The sequence below is a fragment of the Myotis nattereri genome, assembly GCF_964212035.1.
Source record: "Myotis nattereri genome assembly, chromosome: 11".
In the NCBI taxonomy this organism is placed as follows: Eukaryota; Metazoa; Chordata; class Mammalia; order Chiroptera; family Vespertilionidae; genus Myotis; species Myotis nattereri.
In genome coordinates, this window is record NC_138086.1 from 37898193 (window position 1) to 37925974 (window position 27782).

Below are 27782 nucleotides of genomic sequence, written 5' to 3' on the forward strand. Positions count from 1 at the left end.
TCCCTATCAGCACTGCTCTGTTCATCACAGGTGAAGGCGCTCCAACCCCCTGATCGGCCCTGCTCTGTGGGTGATAGAGGGCGGCGCCCCAACCCCCTGATCCACCCTGCTCTGTGTGTGACAGGGGGCGGTGTGCCAACTCCCTTATCGGCCCTACTCTGTGAGTGACAGGGGGGAGCTCCTCAACCCCCTGATCGGCCCTGCTCTGTGCATGACAGGGGGGAGCTCCCCAACCCCCTGATTGGCCCTGCTCTGTGCGTGACAGGGGGGAGCTTCCCAACCCCCTGATCGGCCCTGCTCTGTGCGTGACAGGGGGTGGCGCCACAACCTCCCCATCGACCCTGCCTTGAGTGTGACAGGGGATGGTGCCCCAACTGCCCAATCGGCCCTACCCTGAGCGTGACTGAGGGTGGCATCGCAACCTCCCAATCCGCCCTGCTCTGTGCATGACAGGGGCGGCGCCCCAACTCCCCAATCGGCCCTGCTCTGAGCCCAACCAGGGGCTGCACCTAGGGATTGGGCCTGCACTCTGCCACCCGGGAGCAGGCCTAAGCCAGCATGTCATTATCTCCCAAGGGTTCCCAGACTGCGAGAGAGCACAGGCCGGGCTGAGGGACCCCACCTCCCCCCCGAGTGCACAAATTTTTGTGCACCGGGCCTCTAGTATTTAAATAAAGCTGAGTATAGCAATGGTATAATTACAGTAATGGTTTTATAGTATATGGCCCCCTGTAAATAAAAATGTGTTTGATTGATAATTTAAGTAGATATATATTTAAGAATATAAAAATATATATACATACATTTTATAGCATACTAACCCAGGTTAAATGCAAATCTCTTAACTTGAATGGTCCCTAAACTATCGATTACAGAATACATGTTAGTTCATATATTTTGTCATAATTGCACATGGCATAATTGTGGCAGTGGAAAGGGTAGTTAACATCATGTATTGTGAATAACAGATTAATTCTTTAGTTTTATATAACAAGCTAATAAATTGGAAATATCATGTCAACATATAATATTTATATGCTTTTAAGTCTTTGCTTTGACTATTAACTTGGAAGTGAGCAAAATATGTTTAAAACTATCAGAGTCTGAAATCGACCTGTCATCAACCTCCTCAAAGAATCAGCTGTAATTTTTGTTTTCCCTAACCTGTCATACTTTTTAAAATATAAATTAAGAAGAAAGAGAAATAGAATGAAAGATTGAGAATAAGAAAATGGAAATGACATTTAATTTGTAGGTCTATATAAGATCAATCTGCTTGATAAGGGCTTTAAGACTTGATAAAAACTGTCTTAAAATTTATTTGAATATAAAACTTTTAGGTTAGCATTTTGACTTTTAAACATTTTAGGAAAACTAGCTAAAACTGTTAGAATGTATTTGTTGTGTAAGAGTATGTGTGTGAACACTTATATGCATATTATATGTATGCATATGAATATATATATATATATACATATATACACATATACATATTAGTATATATGTGATTTCAGTAGTTTAAACATCAAGTAGTTTACTAGTCTGTTTCTCTCATATCCTACAAACATACTGCTTATAGGTGGTATAGTCCAGGTGTGGGAGAGGGAGTAGGCTCTGTAGTATGTTTTCATTCAACCCAGGGACCTTCTGGTTCCACCCATCTGGTCCTGGGTGAAAAGAGCATTCCAGAGGGTCTAATGCTGGCAATAAAACCCACCAGCTATAACTCCATTAGAATTAAGTGTGATTTTAAAAAGTCTGGCTGTTTTATTTATTTATTCTTTTTTAACATAGTAATTACTTAATGTTTTTTTCTTTACTAGAAAATTGATAGTGAAGGTAATTCTAAAAAGAAGTTGCAATATCAAAATATCAGAAATAACTAATATACATGCAAAATTTTTCATAAAAATTGTTCACATTTATAAGGAGAAAACATTTTTAACAAATATATGTTATTTTAAATTTGAGAACCTAAAAACTTCAAATAATAAATGACAAACAAAATACAGGGGATCATTGATTTTTTTCCCCCATTAGCCCTTCTATTGGAAATGGAAAAATGTGGTATACATATAGAAAAAAAAAATGATTGAAACCAGTTTTTCTTGTCATTTACCTGTTTGCCTTGGTTTTTTTTGTTTGTTTGTGTTTTTTTTGTTTTTTTTTTTGTTTTTGTTTTTAGCTTTGGGATGAAACTGTTAACTGAAGAGAGTCAAAGAATTAAATTATTCTGGAATGAGGATGCTCTCCTATGGGATGAAGAATCCCTGTGATTTATGAAAGGTAAAGATTAAATAGAGAAGCCATGTTAAGAGTAAAAGATGCCAAACCCATACAAGGTTAGTTTCAAAAATAAAGCCTCCCACTAAACTACTTATAACTCTCCTGGGGACTTTTGCTCTCTACCAAGAGTGGTCTAATCATTACCAATGCATTTCCCTGCCGAGAAAGTACAGAAACAAGTGGTCCTCACAGGCCTGAAAGGGTAGGAATGGGAACAGTTCCTCCGTCATGCTCCAGACCGGATGAATGTAAGGCAATAAAGGACCCCAGTGTCCATCGGAGCCTACAATGAACTTCTTCACAGTGTCTAGTTACTATTATTTGCAGGAAAAAGTAAAATCAAATTTGTACGCAAGATTGAACCAGTTAGCAAGGTTTGGTACTCCCTTTAGGATGTGATATACCTCGAGCAGTGTTTTTAAAAAGCATCATGTATTATTCATTAAGTTAAAATGGTATATGACTTATTTGCTCTAATCACAATAAAAATTGACAAGATGCCATCTCAAGCCTAGCATAGCTCATAGCCCCATACTTTTAAAATCTGATCTTTGTATCTTGAGACAACTAGTTTTTAAATATTTAATCTATTTAAAGTCTTTCTCTTTTTTACAGGATTGTAGAAATACCTTTTAAATACCTCTTTATCTCTAGGGAGAAATCTGCATAAGATTTTATCCATGAAGCAAATGTCAGATGATTAAAATATTCTCATCTCAAATTCCATACTTTCATTTTCTCTCCAATTGTCAATCCCTTTTTAATTTGCTGTGAACAGTACTGTCAGTCTGTTTTGGAAGCTATTCTAATTTAAGATTTCATTATCTCTTTTCTTCAACCTTTGAATGGCCTGTCACTTGTTATATCCATCATAAAAAGCTGGCCAAGTACACTTCTGATTTCCAGCTATCAATTTATAGAGGCATTGAATTGTGCACATATTCTTTTTTATGCCTTCCCTCTATGTTCCCATTTTAATTTCTTTTTTAGAAACCAAGAAACCGTGCATTTTAATTTGTATTCCCCACTACACAATTAGAAATATAGCAACAACTGGATCTTTAACAAATGCCTGAATTTCTTGTTCAGCAATAGTATAAAATAATTCAAAGACTATTTTATTTGTAACACGGCTACTAACAAAATATGAATAGAAATTAAGAAAATTTCATTAGCATACTGTTCAATGTTTGTTCTCCCTCTTAAGAAAAAGCACTGAGAAATAAATGCCAGCTCCTATATTTCATGGAAAGATGTGTGTATTCCTGAGTTATATGTGTGCTAAGCAGAGTGCTAAGATTTGGGTGATATACAGTATATGGGCATTATCATTATTAGATGAGAAAGATGGGGACAATACCAATATTAATTGTGACATAGATTCTTTAAAAATTTCCAAGTATTCTCACTGAACATCCTTCATGAGGCTCCTGAGAATAACCTTTCCATTAGGCACGTCTTATATATTTGGCCAAATATGCAGCATTATGAAATAAGCTTTGTAATTAAATATATTATAAGAGATATACAGTAAAACGTTAAGAACCATATAATATCATATGTCTAAATCCTGGCTGACTTGGTAGCCTCTGCTAAGGCTGGCATTGAGTATGAAGGATGTCGCTATCCACAGGACCTTAGGTTGTTCTGGGGAAGCCAATTCAAAACGCCAGGCCGGGCCATGGAGGCGAGTAGCAGCAAGTTTTCACACAGAACAGAAATGTGTGTTTGTCGGGTCAAAGGAACTAGAGAAGAGAAGAACCCAGCAAGAAGTCTCTAAATAACCCATAAGATCTTTCTCCAGGAGAAAGAGTCGGTTTAATTATCTTAAAGATGCATCATCCACCCAGCCCTGCCCTAAGCCACCCAGCCCAGGACCACCCTACACCTTCCCTTCCCACCTTGCTTCAACTTGATGGGGAATAAAATTCACATACCAGCTTATAAATGCCCCGCCCCCCTTTGCCCCTTCTCCGTTGTAGGCTTTCATTACCTCTAATCTATGATAGGGAAGAAGAGGCAACGCTACCTCAAATTTGAGATTCGTGACTATTACACGGAACAGACATTGTAATTTCTGAATGGAAACTTTTTTTGGGGGGGGGGGCGGTGGTGATTGTTTTTATGACTAAAAGTGACCAAGGCCATTTTATTATTTTAGAGTGATGGTGTAAATTAAATAAAATATATACTTGTGGGATGGTAATGTTGCATGGTCAAATAAATACGATAAACATCGGGTAAAACAACTTGAGTTTTGTTTCTTTCTAGCAGAATTTCTCTGAGCTGTTAAAGGTAACGTGTACTATGAATCTCCAAAGAGGGAACTATAAAATACAACATTTCCCAAACTTATTTGGCCAGCAAACCATTATCCCACTGAAGAATCCTGATATAATTTTATTACCTATAGACATATTTAGAAAATGTGCCATTCTGGAGTAGTTCACATGGTAGGTGCTACAGAGGACAGGTGCAACCACCATCATAGGTGTCTACACCAAAAAGCTCAGTGGACCTTGTAATCAGTAGCTATCTCAAAAGCAAATTTACAATTTTATTTTCAATGAGATCAGAGGGTTTTATAATTCTAAATATGATAAGGGTCAAAGTATCCCTCAAGTTTCAATTCGGGAATTGGAATGCTTCACAAACTCACTCAGTAGGGGAGTATTCTAAAATGTGATCCATTTATAATGTGCACAGGACAATGTCATCTGCACAGGCTGGTAAAAGCAACAGCAACAGCTTGTCAGCATGACTTCATAATTAATCAGACTGTTACAGTATTCTTCTGCCCTCTCTTAAAAATGACAAAACAAAACCAGACTTCAGTGACTATAATTTTCAGTTTCTATATCCGCAGATCCTATATACCCACTCGGTAACTTAGGGGATTCTCCATGAAAATCATCAAACTAATTATTGTTGCTATTTATGCCTAGAATTGCAAATTAATTGTCTTCCCAATCAAGTCTATTTATCTATTGAGTTTGGTGAGCACTGAAGACCAATCCCTTTGAAGGGAAGTGCAAAAACCAAGATTCTGGATTAAAATGCAAAAAGGAGGCTTGCAAATACAAATTTCCAGCCAAAAATTTTTAAACCATATATTTTCATATAAAGTATGAAATAGCCAACTTAACTTTTTCATTGTTTGTTTTATATTTATTCTTTTAAACCAGAGTTGAAGCCTATTGCATTTTTCCTCTGGAAATAAATTTGCATTTTAGTCAGTTCAGGCTGCCATAACAAAATACCACAGACTTGGTGGCTTAAAGAACAGAAATTTATTTTCTCACATTCTGGAGGATGGGAAAGCCAAGATCAAGGTGACTGCCTATTCAGTTCCTGGCTTGCAGATACCTGCCTTCTCATACTATTCCTCGCCTGGCCTTTCCTCTGTGTACATGTATGGGCTTTTGCTAATAATACTAGCAGGTTAGGGCCCCAGCCTTATGACCTCATTTAACTTTCACCTTCTACCACCAAACCCTTTCTCCAAATACAAGTACATTGGGGGTTAGGGTCTCAACATGACTTTTTGTGGAAAATTCAATCCATAGCAATTTACAAAGCCCATAAAACTATTATTATTAATTAGTCTGTTACTCTACAGTCCTAAATGAATTCAAGAGCTAGTATCTGTAAGATCATTTGGGTTTACCTGTGTTCACCATTTTTTCTATAGAAAAATAAATACTATATCACTCTTTCTGAAATGCATGTATTACATATAGTAAGGCATTGAAAGTAAGTGCAAATTTTACCTCAGAGAAGAATTGCTTCTCTTTGGGCCATTCTTATTAAATACTAGAGGCCCGATGCACGAAAATTCGTGCAAGAGTAGGCCTTCCTCCCCCCAGCTGCCGGCACCAGCTTCCCTCTGGCACCCAGGACCCAGGCTGTCTTCACCCGGGACGCCCACAGGCTTCCGTCCGGTCCCAGCTTCGTCAGGAAGGACATCCGGAATGATGTCTGGTAGGCGTCGGTCTAATTATCATATTACCCTTATATTATTATAGATGATCAAATTACCCCAGCCTAAAATCTACATTTTTGAACTTCAGGATTGTCTTCAATGTATTTTTTATGATGTTCTTATTTTATTGCCCTACTCCTAATAAGATATAATGTTAATTATTTAAGCTAATTCTTTTTCCCCAAAGTGATGGGATGATCACTTTGTTACAGAATCAATTGTACTTCTTAAGAGTTCCCTTTCTTAGCACTTATCAGATTTCTATTTCCTTGACTCATAACCAAGGCTTTATAATTGAAATAGGATTTTAAAATAAAGAAAAGCTGCTTTGCCACTTTGGTATATTAATAAACATGGTAACATTTTACTGACAGTTATTTAAGGCATTGACCTTTGTAGCAGTTAAGCATACAGCTCTGTTGCACTGGAATGATGCACCTCCAGAATAGCAGAAAAATTTTTCTTTTTTTGGTAAATTATCTGGTTAAAAAACAACAATGAACACAAAATTTAAGAACCTATTATTGCTAAAAACATTTTGTATAATATTGTCTTGATCGAAATTAATATTTATCATAAATACCAGCAAAGAAAACAACTACAGAACCCAGTGCAGAAATATACATATATGATGTAATAGCTGGAAAAATATTTTGCAGTAAACTAATCCAACTTATATTCAATGTTCTGTACATTGAGAAATTAGTTAAGAGGTAATATTCAATGTTGATAATGTTGGAGTTAGAAAGGCACTAATTCACTGCTAGCATAAATTTAAATTTGTATTAACCTGCAATATAAATAAAATTTATCAATAGTTTTGACTTTCTAATATGAGGTCTTATATTTTATCATAAGAAAATTATGAAGGGATATAGAGATATATTTATTTACCATAATAAAATGACAATAATGTAAATTAGCTATGGAACATATAATATTAAAGTGTTATTTTCAAAAATATTATTAGATAATATATGATAAAGCTTCCTGGCATGTTAAAAGTACAGGTATAAACTTTATATTCACTCATTTTTGTAATATGTCAGTATTGGTATATTCACTTAGTTTACTATATACTTACTATTAGTATATTCAAGAAACACACATACATATAGTATTAGTACCACTGTAAATTTATATATTCTCCTTTATCCTATTTTGTAATACAGAAAATGTTTTTCCTTTACAAGGAGAAATGGGGGGCTATCTGTAATAGTTTAAGGGCAAAAATGTTATCTTTATTTTACCTCTAACATTAATACTAGCACATTGGTAGTTAGGATTTCAACATATGAATTTGGGGGGAACACAAGCATTCAGTTCATAGTGGGAACGGAAAGTGTGATGTTTCTGTCAGAGGAGTTATGTGATCTGTTTGCCTGCATAAAAATGTTATACTGGGTACTCTCGTAAGAACAGACGAGGGGTGGTGGGACCTTGCACAAAGTGGTAGCCCAAGGACGCATGCCCCCATATTGTGTAAACCTGGTATAGTTTTTAGGCCTATACTCTTCCTTCTAATTTTATGTTCATTATAGTTTTTATAATGGCATTCTGGTATGTTAATCTAATTATCTCAAAAAGTGTGGTATACAAATTTAATTCTCATAAATGTTATAAATATACTTTTGAAAAGCAAATGAGCTAAGAAAAGATTATTAGGATCTTTAAAGAGTAGTGAATTAAATAAAAGTGCAATTTGGCAAAATTTCCAAATACCTTTCTCCATAATTATTTTAAAATATGTTTTTATTGATTGCCGAGAGAGAGAGGAAGAGAGAAGGAGAGAGAGAGGAACATGGATGTGAGAAAGAGATAGTGATCATTGCCTCCTGCACACACCCCAACCAGGGAATGAGTACACAACCTGATAGGTAACCTCACTGGGAATCAAACCAACAACCTTTTCGTGCATGGGATGCCGCTCAAGCAACTGAGACACAGCAGCTGGTCAGGGCTCTCCATCACTCTTAATTTTTATTTCCTAGTTAAATAAATTCCATGCAAGTTAGTTTCTTTTCTGATCATTCAGTGGTAAAGTTAGGAACAGTTGACAGAAATACTAGAGGGAAACATGCAGATAATTTTTTAAAAAAATCCTGTTTACATAACTCCTTATACATTGATAGACATTTCTGAGCTTGGCTTTTGGGCTTGCCTGCCATATTTTTTGTGATCACTTCTGGTTTGGGATTCACAGCACAGCACAAACTATTAATGCTTATATATGTTCATGATAGTGTTTCGACTGTTTTTCTGTGTAAAACAAGTAATTGTGAACTAATGCCATGTTCTATTTTTTTTTTTTGAAATAAGAATGCTGATTGAGTTGTTCTACATATCAGAATCTTGGTTGAAATAGTATATGATTTCTTACTAAACATCTTATGAATTTTGGAATTCCTTTTACATAAAAGTACCAACTTGTGAAATTATCAAAAATGAAAACTTTCAGATAGGGTTTTAATTAAATATACTATTCTAAAATTTTAAACATATCATTGAGCAAAAATAACCAGTTTTCAATTCAAGGGACTAAAGTAACCGCCTTTGGGAAATTAGAACATAAGATCTATTATGAGAATGTAGCTATACAACTGCCTTTAAGTGAAAGAAGCTGTTTCCTGCTGTTAAGCTTCAATTAACTGTACTTTTCACATTTCTTAAGTTCAGAAACCTAGAATAATATTGTAAATCTAATATGTTGTGGGGAACTGCATAAAAACTACGAGTAATTATTAAATTTTAAAGATCTTGTTAACATTGCTGATTTTACTTCTGTGTCATTTACTCACACAGCCCATAACACTGGATATGAATTTTAAAGGAGTACAGGCCGGGAAGGGTCAGTGTCTTATTGATGAGATTTCAACCAAGAAGGAAAAGCCAATATCAAGATAAATAGGGCCAAATAAATAATCCAAAGACAGAGCTTCTTTTCCTTTTTTAAGAGATGTATGCCATATGCCAAAGTATTTTAAGACTTCTGAAAATCTCTAGGTATTTTTAAATTAATTTTCAAAGTAAAGCAGTATTTTTATTCTCTGAGGTGATTAAAATCATCTTCTGCAGTTGTTTACAAATAGTTTATTTGAAATTATAAAGAAAAACATTTAGTTTATTTGAAATTATAAAGGAAAAGGTTTAGACAAAGTAAGATACTGAAAAAAGATACATGCCCTGGCCACTGAGGCTCAGCTGGTTGAGTGTCCTCCTAAGTCTTTGGATTCCCAACAGGGCACATGCCCAGTTGAGGCGGGTGCAGGAGGCAGCCAATTGATATTTCTCTCTCTCTCTCCCTCTCCTTTTCTATATCTCTAAAATCAATAACAATATTTTTAATAAAGAGATGTGTATATTATATGACAATATCTTAAAAATATATTCATGGATTTATTTTATGTGTCAGATTTCATGACAGTATAAAATAGATGAAGACATTAGTCATGAATATAATTTCAACTAAAAGAAAGAGATCAAAATAGTAAGAAAAGGAAGATTCTCATATGTAAGTATATTACTAACTTCTGGGGACAATCCTGGCTCCAAAATAATATAACCAAGTCAAAATTAACTCAAAAGTAAAATATCAGGTATATTATTTCTCATAGTTATTAAAAGAATAAAGGGTGGAATTAGAATTTATTTGATATCTGACACCATTTCTTACAAATGTTGTGGTTTTTCATTAAACACTTCACTTCAGTTTCCCCCTTTTCAAAATTATTTAACAAAATTATAGTAAATACATAAAATATTATATTAAGGAAGTTTATTAGCATGAAGTCAAGTAACTAGTAAACTCTAAAAAAGGTTATTTTTAATCAGGTCAATGGAATTATATAGTCTACTAACGCTTGGTATTTGTAAAATATATACACAAGGTAATTTATCAGACTGTTGAATTATGTTCTAATTAGTTTGGGTTCTAGTAATCTAGGTAAAAAATGGGAAATGAATTTTTCACTTATTTTTGCTTCTAAAAACTAGTATCCCATTGAAAAATTAAGCAAAGTAATTTTGTTTTTATATTCTCTGGGTAACCTACTCCTGAAGAGAAATTTTCCTCTTTATTTTCAGCCTTTTAATAGTTTAACAAAAATATCCCTCTATTATAAGGCAGGTGTGGGGAAGCAAGCTGAAGAACAGTATGAAAAACCTATTTCAGTTATTACATTAGTTAGTGTTGGCAATTTTAAAAATATTCTAAAGGACTATGTCCCAAACTATTAACCATGATTAGCTTCAGGAGAGGATACCATTGGAGACTCTCATTTTCCATGTTAAATATGTATGCAATATTAAAATTTTGCCACCATGGCGCATAGCTTTTAGAAGAAAAAAGAAACCTGTATTTCTTTTTGTTTTGTGTTTTGTTTTGGTTAACCCTCACTGTAGGGTATTTTCTTTTATTATTATTGTTGTTGTTTATGGTATTAAAAATAGTACATATGTCTCCTTTATTTTTTTCCCCCATTGACCCCCTCCCAGCCTCCCCTACCCTAGAATATTTTCCCAATGATTTTTAGAGAGAGTGGAAGGGACGGGGAGATACAGAGAGAAAGAAACATCTTTTCGGTTACCTCCCAGACACTGCACTAGGGATGGAGCCTAGACTGGAATCCAACCCAGGTCCCTTCAGTTCGTGGGCTGATGCTCTATCCACTGAGTAAACCGGCTAGGGCAAGAAACCTGTTTTAAAAATGTGTGAAGTAGTTCTGATATCCTTCATTGAAAATTTTACAGAAAATTTGAGGATTTCTGTATAAGCACTACTGGACTGCCTGAACTTCAAGGAAATTTACCTACAGAGGGGCAAAAAAGACTGTGGAAGTGCATGTGATGAGCCTCATTAAATATTCTGTGTATCTGAGGGAGGGAGCTGGAGTGAGAACAGGCCAGTGAGGTAGGGGCAGCCTAGTCTATGTACCATGAAAGGGTGGAAGTGGTGTGTCTGGTGGTATACAGTGCAGAGCGTAAGCTCAAGCCATTCTTTTCTCAAGTTATACTTGGGCAAAAGTGCCCATGTCCTGAGAAAGATGGGGCAGTGGCCAGGGGAAAGAGGAGAAAGGGAGGGGGCGTGTAGAGGCAGAACTCTAAGAAATAACCATCAACTTCCCTAAGCTGCTAGATCCACAAGAGACAAATTAAAATCACAATACACTCAACTATTTTATTTTTCCTTTCTTTGGTCAGGACAAACAATCAATAATATGACTGAGATTTTCAACCCTTTTTACCTCCTGGCACACATAAAGTGATTACTAAAATGCTGCAGCACACCAAAAAAATATATGTTTGCTGATTTGACAAAAAAATATAGGTATCATTTTGATTCATTTACGCTGGATGGCTACTTTTGTATGGTTGTTGTCTTTTTTTTTTTTTTTCACTCTAAGGGAAAAGAGGTCAGTGCCCATGACTAAAAAGTCAGGTATTGCATGTTTTAAAAATTATTGCGGCCCAAGGGTTGAAAATTGCTGATCTATGAACTTGGTCAGAGACTATTTTGACTACCAATAGTAAACAAACAGAAGGTTTCCTATTAAAGAACATAAAGAGATAGCTAGGCAGGGTTCTGGTCACACCACATTTGTTTCAATCATTTTTTTAAATTTTATCTACAAGTCTTTCATGTAAATAGGTATTTTTAAACAAAGTGTCTACATGTTTAAACTACTTGAAAAAAATAATTGACTGAATATCTTGACATTTATAGAGTAGTGAATTTCAGGAATAAGGGGAAAAACTCAAATAAGAGGCAACAAAACAGAAACATAATCAAAGAAGCTTCCCAATATGTTAAAAACAATCAAGTTGAAGTCCATTTTTTAACATACTAATGCAAGTTGAAAAATAGAGCCATGCTATGCACAGTATTGACAAAAAAAAAATGTTTTGACTAAGAATTTCTATATCCATTCACCCAGTTTATCTTATGTAAATTCAATAGAAAGATGAAGTAATAAGATCGTTACTTTGTTCACATACCCAACAAGCAATAGGTTATAAACATTTAAACAAAATAAGGTGAATTAAATAATATTTTTAAATGAAAAACATCATTATAGAGCTTGGTGTTGTCTGAATAGTGGCTCGCTATAGTATTTACAAAATATAATCGCAAATATTAAATAACTTTTTGATGAAGAACAAAATTGTGGAAGTAAAAAAAAAAATTCTGAATCTAAATCCCAAGTAGTTTCTCAAAGGACTTGCAATTAATAGGATAAGTTGGTTGTAAAGAAGTCAAATTATTTTTAATTTGCATGAAGCATCAAAAACTACCTATACACACCATTCTGTATCTATTATATGTAGAGAAATATTGTATGTTTAACATCTTATGAGAATTGATAAGAAAACAACATGCACATTTTAAAACATTAAATAGAAGCAAAATGAATGAATACCATATTTTATAGTTGAAATTTATGTTATGAAAAGAATCATACATGTATTTCAAATTCCCTTTTAAACAATAAATAATATCACAGTGAATTAAAAAAATAAAAGCTAATTTACAATATTAGTCTCTGTGCTTAATCCTGTTTCTAAACTTTAATTGTATAATTAATAGTAACAGCAAACACTTATATAGAACTCACTTTAAGCCTGGTACTGCAAACATATATATTAATTTACTTTATCCTCAAATGACTTTTAGGGTTAATAAATTTACCCCCATTTTACAGGTAAGAAAATGCTTGACCAGCACATCAAAAGATTTGCCTAAGGAAACAATATTGGTAAAATTTAGACTTGAACTTAGGCCATCTGGCTCCAGAAACCAAGATATACTCTAGATACTCAGAACATTCTAAGCCTTTCTGTTTATGGGGAATACAGGAAACACACTTTTAAAAATGTCAAGTGGTTCTTTCTCCTTACCAGTTTTTGTGAGAAGGCAGGGTATGAGGGGGCATGAAAGTAAGCTGGTTAGAGAATGGACATCATGGAAGCCAGAGCTATGATTGAACGAAGACCTTGCTTTCTGGGTCACAGCTAGTCCTCACAGATGACTGGGCTGTCCTCAGGGAACTTCCTAGTTAGAATCCTCAGGCTCTGCCTTGGTTACATGTGGGCGTTTCTGAGAAACATCACTGACCCAAGCTTGCTCCCCTGCTTTTTCCCATATAACTTAACCCCTCCCTTCTTTACAGTGAAGCCTTCTCAATCTAATCTTCCATTTAGTGGTTTTCCGCTTCCCCAGGTCTTTTGTTTATTCCTTCTCCCAACACTTTCTTTTTTTTTTTTATCTTGATCCCACAATATATTGGGAGTGAGAGAGACTTAAAAGCATGATAAGATGTGGTAAGAAATGGAGTCTAAAATATACATCTCGCTCCCTTTACCGGTTGGTGTGTTTGGGTAAGAATGTTTGCATGTGTGCACTTGTGGGGCACAGTTTTCATTTTTAAAGAATATATCTAATCCTTTTAAGTTATTGATGTCCTTTGGGAAAGCAGAATTATTTACTAAACCCTAGAGTAGGAGGACATCTCCATGGATGCAGACTTGCCTACAATTTTTGTCCCAGCGAGGCCATCTGAGCATAAACAGCTCATGAAAATCAGGTTTCTTCTTTTACACAAACCAGAGTTTGCCACAGACTCTCAAATGGCATGAAAATAAAACAGTATCACATTAGCTCCATCAGATAGATAAGAACATGGTATTTGAGCTGTTGTTCACATCCTTTTACTTACAGCCCTCGTAGATGTCGGTGGGAATATGGACTGCTGCATGCTGATAGGATATTTGTCGTCCAAAATTAGCATCATCTATGAAAACAGGTTTTATCCTCTGGCTGCCTGGCTCACTGTCATTTTTTTCAGGCTATATAAGAAAATACAGAAAACAAACAGAATATTACAACTTATGCAACACAGATGTTCTCATATTCCTATCATGTGCCAAGTGCTTATTCTTTAACAAAGGAACTAAAAGAATATTTTAAAATAGAGTACCATGATGACTTCCAATGTATTCACAGTATAACCTAACTTCTCTCCCAATTTCCTCTGTGATTGAGTCACTCCTCAGTATCATCCCAACAGAACCAGAGCTTACCAGCAACTAGTACTTAGCAAAATGTACATTTAAACAACAGATAAGTGTCTTTAAATACAACCTAATAAAAACTATCCTCTTGGAGGGAATTTCACTCTTATCTTACCACATTTAGAGTGTACAGTTGAGGATAATTCTGGGTTTGACAACTAATGGTCCACATGACTGAATAAAAGACAGTAATGAGAAATTATTTTATGTCATGCTCCCTTGACTTTTGCATGTTTCCCAAGTGAGTGAGATTTTTTTCCCCCCATAGCCCGGGTCAATTTGATTTTCATGGACCTACCCCTGAATATCACTGGAGGATATTTTTCCATTGATTTTTAGAGAGTGGAGGGGAGAGATAGAAGCATCAGTGTGACAGAGACACATTGATTGGTTTCCTCCCATATGGTGATTAGGGCCTGCAACCAAGGTTCGTGCCCTTGACTGGAATTGAACCCGGGACCCTTCAGTCTGTGGGCCCACACTCTATTCACTGGGCCAACCTGGCTAGGGCATGATATTTTGTTTTAAAAAAAGAAAGTATACTAGAAAAGAAGAGATCTATTATAACTCTAAGTACAATCAAATCCTAACTGAAGCAATTTGTCTCCCAAGGTAGAAGCCAAGAAACAATCAATAATGATTTAGGAAAATCCCACAGGAGTTTAAGGTTGAAGATGAATTTTCTATCTCTTTGAACTATGCTTTAGATCAGTGGTCCTCAAACTTTTTTTTTTTTAAATATATTTTATTGATTTTTCACAGAGAGGAAGGGAGAGAGATAGAGAGTTAGAAACATCGATGAGAGAGAAACATCGATCAGCTGCCTCTTACACATCTCCCACTGGGGATGTGCCCGCAACCCAGGTACATGCCCTTGACCGGAATCGAACCTGGGACCTTTCAGTCCACAGGCCGACGCTCTATCCACTGAGCCAAACCGGTTTCGGCGGTCCTCAAACTTTTTAAACAGGGGGCCAGTTCACTGTCCCTCAGAACGTTGGAGGGCCGGACTATAGTTTAAAAAAAACTATGAACAAATTCCTATGCACCCAGTGGTGGCAAAAACACCCGGCGGGCCGGGTAAATGTTTTCGGCGGGCCATTGGCTCGCGGGCTGTAGTTTGAGGACCTCTGCAATTTAGATCAGTGGTTCTCAACCTTGGCTGCACAACAGAATCACCTGGGAATCTTTTTAAAATCCTGATTTCTGGGCCTCATCCTCCGGAATTTCTGTTTCTTTGTTATGGGGTGGGGCAAGGATAAACAGTGGGAGACCCATGGACAACCAGATTTCAGAAGGAGGTTGGGAGGATGTGTTAACAATCTGAAGTTAGCAGGTCTAGAAAGAAGCATGTGTCCAACTTTCCATATGGCTCTGGAAATTTATACGGTCAGATAACACATCAGCATCCTGAGATATTTTAACAACTTCCTACACACACAACCACACTTAGGTATTTTTTTTTCTCTAAGAAAACTGAAACGTTGAAAAGATTATTTAGACACAATATGAGCAACATGGCTTTTTTTTATTTCTGTAAAGCTGTAGGTCTGATCCATCATTAGGTAATAAAATCAACTTAATATGTCATGACCAAGTCGTTTTTAAATGAAACAAAGAAATATGAAAATACACTCCACATGAGAGAACTATATTGTGAAATTTTTGGTCAAGTTAGGTATGACTGTGTGTGTGTACGAACATACATGTGGGTATGTGCGAATTGAATTGTAAAATTTGTCATTGATAAAATATTTGGGAACAGAGCACATTTTATTTAGTTAAAAGCCATAACGATATAATTGTCCCTCCAGTAACAAAATAAATATGCAAAATAACAGTGTTGAAAGTCTAACATTTAGGAACACACCTACATGCGAAAATCACAAATTACAGTCTTCTAAAACAGAAGTGTGTGTAGCATAATACCTATTACAAAGAACATACAGTACTTACAAAATACCATAAAAGGCAGAGAGGGAAGTATAGATATCAGGAGATCTGGTTCAACTCTGTTGCAATAATAACATCTCGAACTCAGGCCAGTCCTGTTCCTCAGGCTTCTGTTTTTGACTTATAAGTAAATGACCCTGAACTGCAGGTGTGGGCCTTGCCCAGGGGACAATCAGAATCAGGTGGGGGAGCCTCTGCCCCCACCAATAAAGCAGCACATCACAATGGGGAGAATGTCTTTTGAAGGAATCTCTCAGTTGATCCTAAGATTCTCTCCTAGCTTCAATTAAGAACCCTCAGACTAAAGGATTTGCACTGGATTCAACTGTGCATTTTAATACACTTTAAAATTCACCCTCTCTAGTTTATGGGTATCTATTCCTGGGCACTATTGACATGAATAAGAAAAAGGTACATTAAAACAAACTACTTTTGTTAATAATGTGAATGTAAAGAGGGTTCCAACTAATAGATATTATTCTTCTCAGCTGCAAACATTCTGAATTAGTGAAAAGTCTCCACATTTACTTTAAAGCAGTGGTTTCTCAAAGTGCGGTACTTGGAGAAGTGGCATCAGCATCCAGGGATACTTTTTAGAATCCAGGCTCTCTGGGCCCACCCAGGACCTGGTCAGTAAGAAAGACCATGGGAGGGGCTGAGCAATCTGTAGTTTAACAAACCTCCAGGTGATGCTGATGAACACAAAAATGGAAGTCCTGTGCTTCAAAGTATCAGTAGTTTAAATTAGGCATACATTTTTATGTAGTAGAAACACTCATGAAATATTAGGATTGATCAGTAATATTCATATTAATGGATACCTAAAATTTTCTGCCCTCCATGTATAAGACAGTTTTAGTATTACTGTGCATACATATGGCGATATGGCAAGTAATGTTTTTGTCAAAGGATGTTTCAAAAGACAACAGTCCCTCATGATACTCTAGGGCAGGGGTGGGGAACCTTTTTTCTGCCAAGAACCATTTGGATATTTATAACATCATTCGAGGGCCATACAAAATTATCAATCTAGAAATTAGCCTGCTGTATTTGGTCAAACATTTAATTAACTTACCCCTAATGCCTTGGCAGGGCGAGAGCAAATATTTCTGGAGCCTTATATGGCATGCAGGCAGGAAGGTCCCACCCCTGCTCTAGGGGTTAGCTCCATCCACAATTAAATTGGAAAAACGCTGCCTGTTAGATTATTCTATTAAGAGAATATCATATTTCAAAGCTTCTGAAATAAGCTTCACTAAAAAAATCAACTGTTTAACCCAGTGTTCTCAAGCTTATACAACCTGAAACTCTTTTAAAAAATATAATACCTATTACAAAGAACATACAGTACTCACAAAATACCATAAAAGGCAGAGTGGAAAGTGTAGATGTCAGGAGATCTGGTTCCAGTCTGTTGCACTAATAACGTCTGCAACGTAGGCCAGTCACTGTTCCTTGGGCTTCTGTTTTTGACTGTAAGTAAATGACTATGGGCTGCAGGTGTGGTCCTTACCCGTGGGACAATCAGAATCACATGGGAAGCCTCTGCCCCCACCAACAGAGCAGCATATCCCAATGGGGAGAATGTCTTTTGTAGGAATCTCTCAGTTGATTCTAATTCTCTCCTGTCTTCAATTAACCCTCAAACTAAACAATCTACAAAGTCAGTTTCAGTTGTGAAAATTATCGTTCCACTTCTATAATTTTAAAAAAGGACACATTATTTTTGTCAGAATATCTTTTCAAGAATTCTCATTTGCATCTATTTCTAGCAAAGTTCAGATATAGAAAAGTAGAAGGATTAGATGATAATAGACCAATAGGAAGGTATTGAACTACATCTATGAATTAAGGTTAGGAATATGTGGAAATGTGCAAATATTTCATTCATTCACTCTTTCAATAAATATTTACTTGGTAAAATGAGGAGGATTTACTGATATTAACATTTATTGAAATGCCATTTAATATCTAAATTGGGAAATAAATTAAATGCCCAACAATAGTAAAATGGTCACAATAATAGTGACAGCTATAATATAAAAGAGTAATTGCATTGAGAATATACATATATGCTATATTTGTTTAAACTTATCTAAAGTTTAAAAAGTAAATATTCAGCAAAAAGGAAAGAAAAGGCCTATTTATTTTGAGAGGAAAGAGAGGTAAATGGATATATGCATGGATGCTTACATAGTAAATGTAATTAGTTTTGTAGTTATGAGATATAACTATAGTTATGTTTGTGTTCTCTTGCTTTTTAGAATAATACAAGAAGCATGTATTATATTTTAATCAGAAAAATATTCATTTTTCTTTGAATTCCTTTCTGAAGTTCTATTAAGCATTATATGATTATCTTACCAAGGTGAAAATTACTTCTTATATTTCCTATGAATCCGCTCATAGCTAAAAATTACAATTTTAAATATATTAATTCTTTTAATATATATTATACAGATTCTTTTTTTAATCACCACATAAAGGGCTTTTATAAATAACTTTAAAATAATAATGTACTTCTTAACTTGTATAATTGTGTATCAAGACTAGTTTTAATGTGTAGTTGTTAAATATATTAAGGAAAACAATACTGTTCTCCCTGGTCCTCCATTTCATAACCTCCATAAATTGAAATAATTTCATGAAAATATCAGAATTTTTAATGCAAATCACTTATTTTTTTAAACATGTATTATTGTTTCAGATACCTATATTAATATTGTCATTATATAGTAATTAAAATACAAAAATATTATACATAAAGGAATTAATGGAAAATTGGAGGACAGCTACTTAACATTTGTTGTTTAATGTGTTAATTAAACTTTTTAAATGCTTCCCCTGGAATTAACATTTCCTTGTTTAAGTTATTATATTCCTTTTTTAACATTTTCCCCCAAAATCTCTCTTCTGAATTCTCCAAACCATCCTATAGAAATGTCTACAAAGAAATGAGCAAATTGATTCTCAAATGTATTCAAATGCATTTGGTAAAACACATAAGTGAAACATGAGAAGTCTGTTTCTCAGACTATTGGTCTCAATATAATTTCAGTTATTAAATAATAGATTAGATCACTCAGAGACAGCGTACAGGCCAATGCTGGATGGGCAGGTCATTCAATTTTCCAAGCAGTGCGCATTAGCAAATTTAATTTGCAAAGTCACAATGACAAGTCTGTGACAGACAGGAAAAGCTCTTGCATATTTAATATATTTATCTTGAAGTAAACACTCAGAATTGATTTATAATAACCCATTTCTTTTCAATAGTTATTTTTTCATGTTGTGAACTTAAAAACTACTTCTACTGAAAGGAAAATGTCCAGAAATTTGAAGTTTATATATTTTACCTAAGTTGCAATAGAAACTAGCCTAATCACATTGCACAATTCAGATTAAATGTGCTCATTGAGAAACTTGGTTCACAATCATACTGTGGCTAGGCTTATATTCTCCCACTGCTCTCTCTTATTTTTTTGTGTCCCCCAAAATTGAGAAAAGTAGTTGATATGAATAAGAATGGTACACTGAGATCCTTGTGTTACTCTTTATATAAGTATTACAATTGGCATTTCTAACTCACTAATGAAGTTAAGTGAATGAACTCTTGTGAAATGAGACAAATTCTTCAATACCTAGAGGTAATTGTTTGTATACAATTATCCAGTATGTATGCATGCATATTTTAAAATGTCTACCTCTAAATGCATCCTTTTTTTTTTAATCCTCACTCAAGGATATGTTTGTTTTATGATTTTTTTAAATTGATTTTAGAGAGAGAGAAGGAGAGGGGGAGAGAGAGAGAAAGAGAGACACTGATTTCAGAGGAAAACATGAATTGGTTGGTTGCCTCCTTTACATGTCCCAGCTGTGGATGGAGCCCACAACGTAGGTATGTGCCCTGACCTGGAACTAAACCCGCAACCTTTTGGTGTACATGGCCACACTCCAACCGACACACCCTGCCAGGGCCATCCTTTCCTTTTTTACTATTACAAGCATATTATTTACAACAGGGCCTTGCAGTCATCCTGTGGATTAAAAGGTAAGGTTGCCTCTGTAACCACTAGTCCAATCCTGGAATCGAAGCATTCTGTGATCCCCTATTAGTTACGGCTGGTTACCAGTTCTGGCTCTTAAAAAGGAAAGCCTCCTTTTACCAAATCACTTGAATCTAAAGGGTGTCCCAAAATTCACGCAAGAAGTAATTTTGATAGAAAACACAGGTTTATAATTAAAAATTGTACATTTTTTATTTATTCATAAAGCATACAGTATAGGGTTATGTATGGAATAGTATATCAGGTAAATGGCCTCCACAGCTTTGCTGGCACATACGCACTCTTTTGTTGAAATTTTCCATGACCGTTTTGCATAAATGTGGCTGAATTTCGATGAGGCTCATTTTCATCTTGATGGCTTGGTTAATCGACAAAATTGTTGCATTTGGGGTTCAGAAAATCCACGAGTGATTATTGAGAAACAAATTCATCCACAACGTGTCATTGTTTGGTGCGGATTTTGAGCTGGAGGCATCATCAGACCATCCTTCTTTGAAAAAGCGGCTGCTCAGGCAGTAACAGTTAATGGTGCTCGCTATCGCAATGTGATAATCCAGTTTTTATGTATGCTATTCCATACATAACCTTATACTGTATACTTTATGAATCAATAAAAAATTTACAATTTTTTAATTATAAATCAATGTTTTCTATCAAAATTACTTACTGCGTGAATTTTGGGACACCCTTTATTAGGAATGGAAATTCACCAAAGCAACTGCAACGGACCAGGCCCAATTAGTGAATAATACATAGCAAAAGCTACTGAGCCTTCTTCATCAGCCATAGTTGTTCTGGTCAGGCTGTAAGGCCAGGCTGAAAATTAAGCCATGAATTCAGTTACAATGCAGTAAGAACCCTGTTGAGTCCCCTGAGTTAATTGGTTTAAGCTATTTTCTCTTTGAGGATAATATGGCTCACAAGTATTGAGTGGATGAAGAGAATTAGAGGGAAAATATGACTAAATAAATTATACATTAAAGACTTAAATTTTTGTACTTTTGTGTTACTAAATTATAACAATAAGAACAAATTTTAAATTTTGAACTTAATAGACATATTATCCTTGCAAAAACATGAGGTTAGCTAATCATAATATGTTTTATGAAGAAATTGTATTTTCGTGAATTCAGAAGATTTCTTTAGTTCTTTGGGTAATCAAAGTGATATAACTCTTTAGATTAACCTATGAAAAAACTATAGCATTAATTTTTCAGAAGCAATCTATTTAACAAATTAAGAAAAGATTGCTTTAAATATAACATGAAAAGTAAATTTATAACATTAGTGATCAAAAGATAATTGGAGAAATAATTCTAGTTCTTAAAGATTAGATTCACTGTGAAGCCTCCATGTATTCTTCTACTACTAATTATGATACATAAAAAATAAGGTAGAAACAGTATGAAATAAGCCAACTTTGAGGAAAAGGAACAGTAAGCAGCTTAAACTGTGCAATAACAATGAAAGGTAGCAAGTAAAACAAAAAAAATGTAGGGGATATTAAATAAAAAATATATACATTCTCTGAATATGACAGAGTCAAAGACAGGTATGAATATGAAACACATAAAACAACTAAATTAAATCAAAAGTGATACTGATCACTATAATAATTTGTTTATTAAATTAAATGTAAAAGCAAAAATAGACATTCCTAAAAATATATATACTATTACTGGTAATGATTATAATGATAACATTCAAAAAAGTTGGAATAAACAATCTGAGAACATTTTCAAAATAAAACAGATGACTTTTTAGTTTACATTATGGGTGAATCAGCTATTCCAGGACCTAGCACAGAGTAAGAATGAGGGCCATTAGAATCATAATACAGGTAAGTTTGATGACAAGAAGATTTGGGATTGATTTAAATTCCAAGGTAGTGTGAACTTTTCAAATCACCAGCATTAGAATGGGATGTAATATAATGAAAATATGTACATATCTATATTTATAAATATGTAAACTAAATTTTGGGAAGAGGCTGATACAGTATTTCTCTCTATTAAGGGATTGTGAAGTGTTGTCTCAAATTTGAAAAACACTATAATATTTTAGATACTCTAAAAGTTCAATATAGTATACCCTCATGGGAACCATATAGTATTTTACATATACATATATATATAATTTAATAAAAGGGTGATATGCAAATTAACCATTACTCTTTCACAAAGATGGCGGCACCCATAGCGTCCCACACCCCGGCCACAGAGGGACGGAGGGCATTTGGGCAGGCAGCACGCCCCCGGCCAGCGGACACAATGCAGGGGGCCTCTGTGTGTGAGCTGCAGAGGAAGCACCTTTTCTGACCGCTCATTGGCTAAGCTCCCTGTACACCGCCACTTGCAGTGTTCTTGGTAACTTGGGTAATAAGAATCCAAGAATGTGATCTAGGGTTTTTCCAACACACTCCTGGAGGAAAAAACTAAAGTCCGTTGCTGGAGGGGCTAAGAAATGTCATATCCTGCCCTAACTGGTTTGGCTCAGTGGATAGAGCCTCGGCCTGTGGACTGAAAGGTCCCAGGTTCGATTCCGGTCAAGGGCATGTACCTTGGTGAAGGTATATGCAGGCACAACCCCAGTTGGGGGTGTGCAGGAGGCAGCTGATCAAAGTTTCTCTCTCATCAATGTTTCTAACTGTCTATCCCTCTCCCTTCCTCTCTGTAAAAAATCAATAAAAAATATATATTTTTTAAAAAGTGAATCCATGTTTCCTGGCCTCCAAATTTATGCCTTTTTCCTAGGACAAACACTGGAAGCAATTTGGTGAATGGACAGACAGTGCCTCAGTCAAGAATCTAGGTTCTCAATCTCATTCCAACTCTATGAATCCTTGCTTTCTCCTCAGGTTTTCTTTTATAAGAAACAGAGGGAAACAAGACCTGTAAGGTTCTTTCCAGCTCTAAAATTTCTAATTCTGAAATCTATGGACTTAAAGCAAATTATCTACAAAGTTTTTTTTTTTTTTAATGCCAAATAACTAGAAGAACATTTTAATGGTGGGATGCTGCTATAAAGAAGCATTTACCACTAAAGTCTCTGGGTAACCAAACCCTGAGAGTTTACATTTTAATTTAGGGCAATGCATTCATATCATAAAGCTAGACATCAATCAGTCAAAGAGACAATTTGTAGGTGCATATGAATTAAAACATTAGGTTTTTCTTTTCAATTCATGGGTTTTATTCTTTCATTTACATCCCTGAGAGATAACTAAGTCCTTCTTTTTCATAAGACTTTAAATGAAAATAAATACATCATGTATCAGTGGTATCTAAAAGGATCCATTGGAGGGTTGAAAGAAAACAGAACTGATACCTACTTATAGCAAGTGAAGTGAGAGAAAAAAAAAAAAGAGAAAGTTGACTGATATTTATTATAGGGATTGACATTAGCAATCCCTACCTTTTGTGTGTGAGCTGCTCTGGAGTCACCTGCTACACTCCAGGCACCACAGCAAAAAGTGGAAACTTACACACTGACAAGTAGGTAGCTACCTTCTCACTTGTACCATCACTTTCAATGTACTGTGCTATATTTTATATGCAATTTATATACTATCTTTTCTGGCTTAACCTACAGCGTATGGATCAGTAGCTTAAAATATCTTAAAATTAATAATGATTAAAGATGAAATTCTACCAATGGAAGTTGCACTGAACAACAGGAAAATGACAGATGATGCTTCTGTTTATTCTCAGCATTAGCTCTTCTTCAACCTCATTACAAGATGAAAACAGTGATTTAATTTGTTTAATTAGGCAAATTGGTCAAAAGTTAAAAATTATCAAGAAGGCTATTTTAAGTACAATTTATTATTGATAAGAATGTAATGGTTTATATGGCCTGTCGAGATATTTCCAATGGTAATTGAAGTCATCATAATTAACAAAGGCCTCTAATAACTAGCATCCAGAAAAATCTTTACACTTTTTCATCTAAGGACTTTTAATCATATGCCACTTTAAACCAATACTTTGTAAAATTTCACTAAACAAAGATTTAGAAGTCTCCTTTGGGGTTTTTAAATATATTAGTTCAGTAGTAAATATATAGAATTTATAAGTAAATATTCTTATAAAGGGAGATGCATTTTTTTAACAAACTGATATGCACGTGTAAACAAAAAATGGTTTAAGATTCTGTTCAAAGCAATGCAGTCTCCATCTTTGTACAACAGGGTAAATTTATAATGCCCACATAATGCACTGAATTTTCTAAATTTAATGATTATTCATTGTATTTTAAATATGTATGCTATACTCTATTTCTGGAAAGAAAGAACTGGATGCAAATCTATAAGAGAATCATTCAATCTCCAAAAACAACAACAAAAACACCCAAGAATCAATGTTTAAACTATCCTTGCAAAACAAGCATGTGCCCAAGTATGTAAAGCATTAAAAATTTTCTGAATAGACTCAAAACTTTTAAAAGAAGCCCCCCAAAACATAAGGCAGGATCACTAGAAGAAACTGAATCTAATCTACCTTTTTTTTTATTAGTTTTACAAAAATTTTCCCAATGACTCCTAATGTGGTCATATTTCACACAGGGTTGCATGCATTAATATCACTGGGAATAGTAGATCAGATCAATGGAGATTTATGATTCAAAGTCTAACACTCTTTTTAATCATAGCAATTTCTTTTTACCTACTGCAAATCACTGTCAGTGATGAAACTGGCTGGATTAAATACAAGCCAAATACATCACCATTAAATATAGACAGAATAATGGGTAGGTATAATCAATTAAAATTTTAAGTGAAAACCATCTCCAAAAATTTTAACCTTCAGTTTTGATTTATAGCAACTCCATTACAGGGCCCTCTCCATCCCATGGGTGCCCACAGCACAACACCACACTGCTTCTGCTGCGGAGCACACGGACTGCACCACGTTCAATGCCTGGCACCATCAAATACCTACTGTGTGACTTAAGCTCACTAAGATTTACTTGTCTCACCTGAAAATCAGTAAAATAACAGTGCATGCTACAAAGGATTAGTGTGAACTTTAAACGCTAGCATTGCATACAAAGTATTTACTGCCTATTAAGAATAAGAATATGTATACTAACTACTATTATAATCCAATCCAAACATATACCATCCAGAATATTTAAAACATTTATCTTAGATGCATACACACAAAAAAGCAACTCTGATTAAACCAGTCGTTATACAGAGGCAATTAATATTTCATCTCTATGCCATCGCCTGTTTGAGGATTCAACATCAGTCATCAGAGCCTGTAATAAAGGCTACATTCTATAAGATAGTGGGGGGGAAATGTTAGAAAAAAAATCTAGACTTTGCTTCTTTAATAATTAGAATAGATTTCATCACTGATGCATATCCCTCCTAGAATCAGGTTTATTTATTTATGTAAAGTAAGATAAGATCATGAAAGATTGGGCTTTTAAAAAGGCATTTAGTTAGGACATTGTGTTCAATTAATTTTAACATAGACAAGACTCTGCTAACAAAATAAATAGTAACATAAATATGCAAGGGAATTCGGCAGACTAGCCAAAAGTCCCAGACGGGTCAAATTTTTAACATGATCAATAAAATAAAATGTAGCAAATAAATCAGCTCAATTTATCGACATGGGAATTCAAAGTTAAACTTACTTCATTTGGGTTTTAGTCAGAAACATAGATCTTGGAATCAGGTTAATAAGAGTTTGTAATGATCTGCATTCTTTTTGCTTGCTTTGGGAATTAACAGTGCAGCTTGCTGGCACAACTCAAGCCTTCTGTGGGTTTTGCTTCACTACTTTTGAGTGAATCTAAGGACTTATTGAGATAGATGTTTCTAAAACACTAAGCCAAGAACCTAAATGAATTTCAAAACGAAGTAAAACTTAAAGTGGAATTTCATAAGTAAATTGTTGCTTAATAGCCTTTTCCCATCTTATTTTGATGCTTAATTTTTCTTTCAAATCTGGACATAATAAAACTTATAATGTTACCAAGACAAATTTCAGCATTGTGTTCATTTTATTCTAAGTGTTATTTTTTGAAGATGCTAATTTGATTTTTATTGTGTTTCGCATTGTCTTAATTTTTACACCTATGCTAGAATTATATTCATGACAATAAAATTAAAAAAATAGTTTAATCTATTACCCTTTCATTATTGTTAATGCATACACACAAACATGCTCCATTTTGAGTTAAAACCACTTCAAATCAATTTTAAATTTATTGTAATAGCATTAAAAATTATTCTCTTTAAAATATACTCACTAATATTTCTGTATTACTGACTATGGGATAGGAAATGTTCTAAATGTTTTATATGTGTTAACTAATTTTAATTTTCACACTAACTGTATGAGATAGGTACTATGATTACCTTTATTTTACAAACTAAAAAAGATAAAAACAGAGAGACTGTTGTTTAGAATACCCAGAGGAAGAAAATGCCATTTGCTAACTAGAAAAACCAAGGAAGACTTTATGAGGAGGTAGTATTTGAATTGGTTGATTGATGGATTTCAGAGAGGAAGGGAGAAGGAGAAATGGAAACACCAATGATGAGAGAGATTGGCTGTTTCCTGCACACCCCCTACTGCAACCTGGGCATGTACCCTGACCAGGAATCAACTGTGACCTCCTGGTTCATAGGCAGATGCTCAACCACTGAGCCACGCTGGTCAGACTGAATTGGTTTTTAAATACTTAACATTTGACTGGAAAATTGTAGGGTACCATGATCAAGTAATCAGAAGAGAGACTGCTTTAGCATTAACCAGCTCAGTCGACACAGGAAGAATGACCTTAAATTTCTAGTAAGGTTATGTGCCTTGTATCCTTCCATGAGAATTATGGCTTACCAAATAATTTATATTTTTAAATTTCAAGGGGAAAACTTGTCTGAAAGTCTGCATTTATAATTTCTTACCATATTACACAATCCTCAGAAACATTAATTCTACCCCTTACTTTAGTCACTACTTTAGCTAAATCTGGCTGTCACTTATTTATTTTTATATCCACAAGGTGAATATAAATAGCATTGATCTAAGTAGAGTAGCAGAAATAATATAAAATGACCCTGAGAAATTGTCCTGATAGCTTCTCACAAACTGACTTATTCAGATGTAGCTAATAGAAAGGTTACATTCCAAAGGAATAATTGATCACTTTTAAATACTTGTTTGACCTTTACCTGAGGCTATGTATCATCCTTATAATGGGCAAAATCAATAGATTACACTTAAATGTAACATTCTTTTTTAAAATCTTTATTGTTGAAAGTATTACATATGGCCCCTTTTTTCTCTCACTGACCTCTTATTGCCCACCCCTGACCCCCACCCCAGGCCTTCACCACCCTATTGTCTATGTCCATGTGTTATGCATATATGTATACAGATCTTTGGTTGATCTCTTCACACCCACCCACC

General features: G+C 34.8%; 1 protein-coding gene across 3 annotated transcripts in view; it reads right to left on the bottom strand.

Annotated features, from left to right (window-relative positions):
* The window catches only part of CACNA2D1 (calcium voltage-gated channel auxiliary subunit alpha2delta 1), a 389241-nt gene that overhangs the window by 118983 nt on the left and 242476 nt on the right, over positions 1–27782 (bottom strand). For all 3 annotated transcript variants that reach the window (XM_081102325.1, XM_081102324.1, XM_081102326.1), the window contains exon 6: positions 13981–14110. In XM_081102325.1, the coding sequence (XP_080958451.1) occupies positions 13981–14110 (130 nt within the window). The remainder of the gene's footprint in view (positions 1–13980; positions 14111–27782) is intronic.